Source organism: Merops nubicus, unplaced genomic scaffold (genome assembly GCF_000691845.1).
Source record: "Merops nubicus isolate BGI_N331 unplaced genomic scaffold, ASM69184v1 scaffold48063, whole genome shotgun sequence".
In the NCBI taxonomy this organism is placed as follows: Eukaryota; Metazoa; Chordata; class Aves; order Coraciiformes; family Meropidae; genus Merops; species Merops nubicus.
The window spans coordinates 43,606-52,346 of NW_008601942.1; the positions used below are offsets into that span (position 1 = coordinate 43,606).

Here is an 8,741-nt window from a genome sequence, read left to right on the forward strand (position 1 = left end):
ACTCCTTTATTCACGTATGGCGTATTTAACAATAATGGAAATATTTCCCAGGGTGCTAGTGGGCAGCAGCTGCACCCCACAGCTGCAGGCAAGGGAGGGGAGGGCAGGATTGATTTGGGGAAGGTTGGGTTGAATTGAGTTGGGGAGGGGAAGGTAGGGGAAGATTGGGTTGGGGAGGACGGGGGTGGGGAGGACAGGGGAAGGTTGTGTTGGCTTGGGTTGGGTTGGGTTGGGTTGGGTTGTGTTGGTGAGGTCAGCGGCGCCCTGGCCGAGGCGCCCCCACCCCGCGGAGCTGTCCGCGCCCGCAGTGCTGAAAGGCCGAGGGGACCCCGGGAGCGGGGCCGCCGGAGCTGTCTCCGGGCCAGCAGGCAGCGAGTACGACCCCCCGGTACCCGCCGCCGGAGCTGCGAGCTCATGCTCCCAGAGACGGGGGAGGCAAGGCAAGGCACGACTAGAGCGAGTCTGGAAACGCTGAGCAGCGCTGTGTGCCCGGGGTGCTGCCGCTCCCCTGAAGGTGCTGGGGAGCACCTGTGAGGGACCCTCATAGAGTGGCTCCACTGCGGAGACCTCCTCTTGCACCTTTGCTATTGAGCAGCAGTATTAGTACCAGGTAACCCGACAAGCATGGACAGTGTCTTCTCTTGCCTTAGGAAATCGGGAGGGGTCTCACCGAGAAGGCCCATTGCACGAGGCTTTCAGGGCTTTTGAGGAAGGATTTCAGAGGTGGGCGCATGTGTAGTGATGGTGAGCAAGCTGATTACCCTATCAGCACAGAGGGCTTGTCTTGCCATCACTGTTCAGTCAGTATTTGTCAGGAATAGTAAAATATTTTTTTAGACTACATATGATCATGATACACAGACAAGCCCATGATACCGTGGCTATGGCACAGGAATGAGAGCTCAGTTGGATGGGAATGGCTCAGCACATTTATTCAGTCCATGCTGTAGCAATAGCTCATGCCTTGAAAAGCTTATATAGCTTCCTTAAAATGCTACAAAATTGTAGCTTGATCTTTTTGCTGCTTAGCACACTTGCCTAGGTCCAGAAGTATATCCCACAATGAACAGAAATGATTGTGCACGAGTCTTGGCTTAAGCTTCTCCTGTCATCCAGATAAATTCCCGTTGGCCATTGCTTCTTCTAGTGTAAAATACAGTGTTCTTTGTGTGAGAAGGACCTGTGAAATAGCTACGACTCATACCCATTGTCTCTGACATGGTGAACCTGTCATTTTTCAATTTAATCTATATACGTGTTGCAGCCGTTCACTTGTTAGTAAGTACAAATAAATACTGGCAATTTAGATAATTGTGTTGATTTTTAATCACAAGCTTTAAAAACATATATTAGCATAAAGGAATATTTTTGTGATGATTTTAGGTGGCAGGGAAAGGGCTAGCTGTCTTTCTGCATCGGGTGAAAACTTAATCCTTAGTAATCCTTAATCCAGCAGTCATAGCACAAGACCCCAGTGTCCACACAGATAGATTAATGCCAGGAAACATTCCACGGCATTCACACTTGATCATCTAGGCTGTTAAAATATTATACAAGACCTTGGCATAGTTTGGGTCCAGACTGATTAGCAAGCACTCTTTAAACAATTCCTGGGCACAGCTTGGCAGCCAGTATAGGCCAGGGGCCATTCCCAATATGTAGCTTGCATACAGTCATCATATTTTTTGGAAGCAAGGAGGCTGAAACTTTTTCATGCCAGGTGAATTTAGTATCACAGTCCTGGGCATATTGAATTGAGTAGCATCAAGATAGCCTGTGAATCTTGAAATGATGCCTCTTTGCCTGTGTCTTCATCTCAGTAGGAAGCAGAGCAATGCACAAATTGAAGCTGCCTTTTGAGGTCTGTTTATACTTGGGGTAGCAGTGTACTGCTGACCACTTTAATAGGTGACATGCCAAACACATTATGATAACTAATTATAAATCGAAAATAGGAAGTTTCTAAAGCTTTATTAGTTAGCTTGGAACATCCAGAGAATTTCATAGGCTGATTTCTTCATTTTTCTTTTGGGAATAATGCTTTTGGGAATAATTTTAACATGTATGTTAAAATAATGAAGTAATTCTTTTCAAATGCATATGCCTGAAGGTCTGACTTTTCTACATTCAGACACCAAAGTTCTTTAGGTGCTTTTTCTTTTGCATTACAAGTGATAGATACTGACTATCTGATGACACTAGTGGAAAAGACAAAATGCAGTTAAGAAGCTAATTAGAGAAATAAGAGAAATAATTAGCTCAGAATTGGATGTTTCTGAAGAATACAGGCCAGCTGAGGGCAATGGGACCTAACAAATTACTTCTGGGTAATGACTCAGGACAGTTGCTTTTAAAAACTGCTTAGCTGGGTTTTATTGTTATTGCTTATTTGATGGCTGCCAGATAGTGCCAGGTCAGCTGGGACTCTAGGAGGCTTCAGGAGATGCAGACACAAGTGTCTCCAGCTTTAGCAAAGGAACCCCCACCTGTGGGTACATGATACTGAATTAACATGAAGTTGGCGAAAGGAATTTCTACAACAACCTCTAGCAGGTTGTACTAACATCTGTCAAATCTTCGTTTAGCAAGGAGTAAGTTATCTCAGTGGGCAGTGGAGCCCACCTAAGAAATTAACTGGTAAAAAAATAGGTTTAATAAAATAAGCAGTTACAATGTAGTATTCAGTTTAGTACATAGTTAACCTTCTAACCCAATCTGCAGCTCTTGATGACTCCTGAGTCAGTAGGACTACTCAGAGCTTCCACCACCTAGTCAGATGGCTTATCTTGGTTAGATTGATGCCTTGGTAGGACTTATCCTTGAAATCTCAAGGAAATCTTTCTGGTAAGCAGCCAAGCTACAGGATTCGTAACAGTTTTTGGTATGTATGAAAAAGATGAAAACAGTAGTGACTCTGGAGTTCTGAATGTTTCTACAAATGCTTCAAACTCCCCTCCTCTCAGCTGTATTTAAGAAAATTAAGCAAACATTCAAATATCTGATAAAATATTCACCTGACCTTGCACTCATTATACAATTAAAACAGTTAATAATAGTCTGAGTACACAAGGAAAGCAGGACTAGACCACTCTTTTACAAACATAAGATATAGAAATAAATTTTTAAAAAAATACCCCAATGACGTATATCCCTGGCAGTTTTAAGTGGATAGGAAATGGGTCAGAACTGAATTTGTGCTTGAAATGTTTTTGATATTAATTCTTCTTTTGCTGATTTGCCCAGTTCTGAACTTAAAATTGCTTGATTTCCTTCCTTAAATTAGTGGATTTGGAAACATGTATGTTAAAATAAATTAATGTAAATTATTTAAGTGTTTCTATAGTTATCAGCTGTTCAAGATTACAGAATCCAACACTCTTTACTTTGCAGTGAGATGGAGGAATAATTTGCCTATAATTGTTTATTTGAATATCATAAATTTGCCATGGTTTCCAAATGGTAAGCATTTTAAGCTGTTGGCTTCAGTAAGGTTTTGCCTATGCAAGGATAACAGGCTTTGGGAAAAACTGTGTACTGAAATTCACTGAAACCACTAAAGCAAACGGAATTGGCTTTTCATTACTGTTGGAGTAACTGAGATGAGAATCTGTCTTTGCTTTGCTTGTGGAGTTATAGGTGTAAATGATACACACTAAGAGCCCCCGGCAGAGTTGTGCCTTTCTGGCCATGGATCGCTCTGTGCTTCATTATGGTGTGTCACATTACTGATACCGTGTCTTTTGTCTAAAGGCAGCACTTCTGACTGATTATTGCAGTTTTAAAAAATGTAAATATTTACCTGTGTTTGTGTACTGGCTTTTTATCTTTATTGTTCTATTTAAGTTCATTACAATATAGTTGTCTCTTACCAGTGTCAGAAGCTCTTACACAACTTCTCTTCTTTATATGTCACTTAAAAAAGTTAACACATTTGTTTGCTAATCAAAAAATATAACCATGTTTACTTACTAGGTTTTCTGTTTGTTTGGGTTGGTTTTGTTTTGTTTTGTTTTGTTTTGTTTTTCCCGTGTTATAGTTGTGACAGTTGATGTGGGGTGAGAATGTGTGTGATGGTTTTGCTTGTCATGACAGCAAAATTTATCAGTGCAGAGAAAGAATGAAAACCTCTCCTCAGAGGATTTGGGATTAGTGCTGCTTCCTTTAGCTGTGGAGCTCAGTATATCAGATCCCCTGGAGTCACTGAGCTTGGTAGAGAAAGTGGAATGTCACACAGAGGCTAGTTAACAAATTACCCAACAATACCACCTTCAGTATAGTAGTACTAAAACTAGCTCTTGTGCAAGAACAAACAGTGGGATTCAGCAACTGAAGAGATAAATTACTCAGATGAGCTAAGGTTTTAGCAGTAGAGGAGATGGAAATACTTGTTTAAAAGATATGATAGAGGAAGAAGGACACAGAGGACCATAAAAGATGTACTGCTTTGGATCAGGAGCTTAGTAAGAGCAAATGTGTGTCGATAGGGAGAGGAAGCATCTCCCCAGAGCAGGAAAGAATACATAAACATGTTGTGTAAGCTGGAAGGCTAATGCATGGAAGGATAGGGGACAGTAGTAAACACTGGAAAGTGTCCAAAAGAGGAGGGAAGGTACAATGTGCATGCATTGACATTTGCACTTGAGATGGCAAGATACAAATTGAAACAAAACAATGAGAACACAACAACTTAGATAAAATCCTATCAAACAAAACCAGCTGGGACTACTGCATCCGCAGTCAACAGAGACACAAACGATAGTAAATCACAGGCAGTTTAAAAATATTGGCAAGGAAACCCCTCTTCCATCTTGCTATCTCTCTCCACGCCTTGTGTAATGCGATAATCTTCCAGCTAAACATTCCCCTTCCTCGTACCCCGGCTTTCAGGCTCGTGGGGCAGGAGAAACACCGGCAGTTCGGGCAGCGTGTCAGTAAGGTGAAGCTGCTGCTGCCAGGCGTGCCCTGGTCCTCGCTGAAATCTCGCTGAGGCTGTGCCGTCGCCTGCTGGAGTAACATTGCACTACAGCCTTGGGCACTTCAACACCAAACTATGGGGACTTTATCTGGAATTACCTTTTTACCAAATCAGTAGTCATCAAACGTACAGAATAAGAACGAATTTATTCCATTTTTTCCCCAGCTTTTTTTCCCCCTTAGCCTAGAGCCTGAGGTTCACGAATGCTGCCTAAATTGCTGCTGAGATAGAATGGATCTGACACTCAAAAATAATCTTTGTTCCAAATGCCTCCTTGCCCGAGAAATCATTCTAATGCATGCTGGTAACAAAATAGCTCTGCATGTCCCCACACTTTAAAAAATTATTCAAATAGAACTTACTCTTAGGTGTGGACAGATGGCAGATAATGTATTGTTGTCCACCAGATTATGACACTACAATTTTACGATCCATAGAATATGAAAAGGTACATTTCTTAAACATTCTGCTGGATTCCCTGACACACTTGAGATAAAAAAATGATGTTGCAGTGACACAGACAGCAGAACTTGTTTGTGTTTCTGACTATCATGTTACAGGAACTGCAAAGGATTTGAACATTTTATATGTGGCAAATGCCTGCTACTTGTAGTCTTGCGATTGAATATTACAGGATGCAATATATTTTTAGTGTGGGTTCTCACTATGCTTATATTTTTTGACAGATGATTTCTGCTGAAGTGATAGCTAATTCATTAACAAAATGGTTTTTGTCAGGCTGAACAAGAAAATGCATTTGCAAAAGTCGTTCTTACGTCTTCAAAACCAAACCAGATCTGCACTGAATCTACCTGGTCAATTATAAGGTCACACCGCGTTGACCGATTTTCTAAGTCTAATAGTAGAAAATAGAATAAATTGTAGGATATACTTTCTAAATCTGAAGTAGGAGTCTGTTGTTAGTCCGTGCGTTACACTTAGAAAGGGTTATCATAAATACTTTGCAATGTTGGAAGAACCCACATTTCTGAACCAGTTCCTTTTGCCAGGGCAACACTATAGACACAGAAGCACATCCCATTTTGGGACCCTGCATGCAGAACAGCACTGATAAAAGCATAGCTGAAATATGGTTCCACTGAGTAACTGTTTTTGATTCCTCTGTGTTGATACATGGAGCTTTTCAGAACAAATACACAAGAAATGTTCTGTATTTTGATCCTACACAGTGCCATATATTCCAACGGATTGCCTGATGAATATTCCTTTCTAACTACTTTTCGGATGACTGGAGCCACACTTCAGAAATACTGGACTATTTGGCAGATCCAAGACTCTTCAGGAAAAGAGCAAGTTGGAGTGAATCTTAATGGTCAAATTAAAAGTGTTGAGTTTTCTTATAAAGGAGCAGATGGAAGTCTCCAAACTGCATCATTTTTGCATTTGCCTTTCTTGTTTGACTCCCAATGGCACAAGCTTATGATAAGTGTGGAAGCAGACAGTATAACACTTTTTATTGACTGCATTAAAATAGAATCCTTAAACACAAAACCAAAAGGGAAAATCAGCATTGATGGCTTTGCTGTGCTTGGAAAACTCAAAAATAATCCTCAAATTTCAGTGCCGGTAAGTTCCAAAATATTTTATTACTGTAAAAAGTGTTTTATATGATCTTTATGCCTTTTTTTTTTTTTGTGTGTGTGTGTGTGTAATGTGTCTTCAAATGTTTTCTGAAAGCAGAAATGACAGAAAATAACAGTCCCCTGGCAGGTAAGTACTAGCTTTGCTTTTTAAATTTTGCACATATATGTGCAGTGTAAGGTAAGAGATGACACAGAGTATGCCTACGTTTCAATAGTGAAGTATCTCAGACACCCACACTTTTGTCACTGGATTCTGCTCTGTCTGGATGTATCAGTTGGGTGTTCCTCTGCTTATCTCAGATACGGAGCTTTATCTAGAAGGGAGTCTCAGGACATGGATTTGTGGGCTCTACCTCACACTGAAGAGAGCAAAACACTAATTGAGCAAGAACTGAGACTCCTCTCTTACCTGTGTGCACCAAACATCAGCTGGAGATAACTGAATGTGTCTCTGGCAGAATAAATATTTTAAATCGCTAATACAAAGTGAATATCTCCTGTAAGGAAGATGGGCAGAGGTCCTTTTTATATCTGTTCTGATGTTCACACAGGAAATAAGATACCCATGTTTAAAGCTTAGTGCTAAGTCAGACATTATCAATGAACACCTTATACCTCATGAGACTGTTCTAATCATCATGCCTCTTGGTATGATCATGTTAACAGTCGCTTAGAATCACAGAATCCTTTAGGTTGGAAGAGATCTCCACGATCATCAAGCCAACACTACTAAGTCCTCTGCTAAAACAGATCAGAATCTGTCAGGGTTGGAAGGGACCACAAGGATCCCCCAGTTCCAACCCCTCTGCCATGAGCAGGGACACTTCCCACTAGATCAGGCTGTCTAGAGTCTCAGCCAGCCTGGCCTTAAAGACCCCCAGGGATGGGGCCGCAACCACCTCCCTGGGCAACCCATTCCAGGGTCTCACCACTCTCATGGTGAAGAATTTCTTCCTTACATACAGCCTGAATCTACCCACTGCCAGCTTTGCCCCATTCCCCCTGGTCCTGTCATTACCCGATAGCCTAAAAAGTCCCTCCCCAGCTTTCTTGTAGGCCCCCCTAAGATACTGGAAGGCCACAATAAGGTCACCTCGGAGCCTGCTCTTCTCCAGACTGAACAGCCCCAACTCTCTCAGTCTGTCCTCGTAGGAGAGCTGCTCCAGCCCTCGGATCATTCTGGTGGCCCTTCTCTGGACACACTCCAGCAGGTCCACATCCCTCTTGTACTGGGGGCTCCAGAACTGGATGCAGTACTCCAGGTGGGGTCTCCCCAGAGCAGAGTAGAGGGGGAGAATCCCCTTTCTCGACCTGCTGGCCACACTTCTTTTGATGTAGCCTAGGATCTGGTTGGCTTTCTGGGCTACATTGTTTAGCTGGATTTTTTTGGAAAAGACTGACCTGAAGTAGATGGTAGAACTTTTAAAGACATCTTGTTTATGAAACCTATGAGGGATAAATGTAGCATCAGAGACTAGGTGCAATTCAAGTGAGAGGCCCAGCAGAGGTGAGACAAGAAACCCACCCACTTCCACAATAGCTTGTTCTGGCTAGCTCAGGACATCCCACCCCCATACCATGGCAGCTGTTGTAAATCCCTTTGTTAGATATTTAACTTACCCTGTGAATTGTAGTAGACACTTAAACTCACTATGGATTGCTTCTTTATTCTTTATAGCAAGAGTAGGCAGCGAAATAATCATTCTACATCCTGTGACTGGATATAATGCTGAAAATATCCTCTTTGTGATAGTACTTTGCAAGGAGAGTTGTTTTGGAGAAAATGACATTGGGGGTGACATACGGTAAATAATGAATTCTTTTGTGTCCTTCAACAAAGAAAACCAACTATGAAAAGCCTCAAGGATGTTATGATTTGATTATCTGACTTAGTTTCCAAGAGGAGTGATTAATATAAAACACATACAAAATGACATACCTGTAAGTTCCAACAGAAAAAAAAAATGTAGCTATCATATCTGCATTTTGCCTTTCAGACATTCATGAAAAGTTTTCTCAACTAGTGTTTTTCCAGCTAATAAGTTCAACTGCACTTTATGCTGAATAATGTGTTGATTTTGTGTCACAGTGGCACTAAATGACATTTAAGACTTCGGGGAGTCTATTTCTGAATTAACTTTGTAGATTAAAAGGAAATAGTT

At 41.5% G+C, this 8,741-nt stretch overlaps 1 protein-coding gene across 1 annotated transcript in view; it reads left to right on the forward strand.

The window, feature by feature from the left end:
• Nucleotides 1-8,384, forward strand: part of LOC103770865 (collagen alpha-1(IX) chain-like) — a gene marked incomplete at its 3' end in the record, with an annotated part of 12,505 nt that extends 4,121 nt beyond the window's left edge. The window contains exons 5-7 of the mRNA XM_008938145.1: nt 6,166-6,562; nt 7,131-7,227; nt 8,258-8,384. Coding sequence (XP_008936393.1) covers nt 6,166-6,562; nt 7,131-7,227; nt 8,258-8,384 — 621 coding nt within the window. The remainder of the gene's footprint in view (nt 1-6,165; nt 6,563-7,130; nt 7,228-8,257) is intronic.
• Nucleotides 8,385-8,741: the final 357 nt, after the last annotated feature.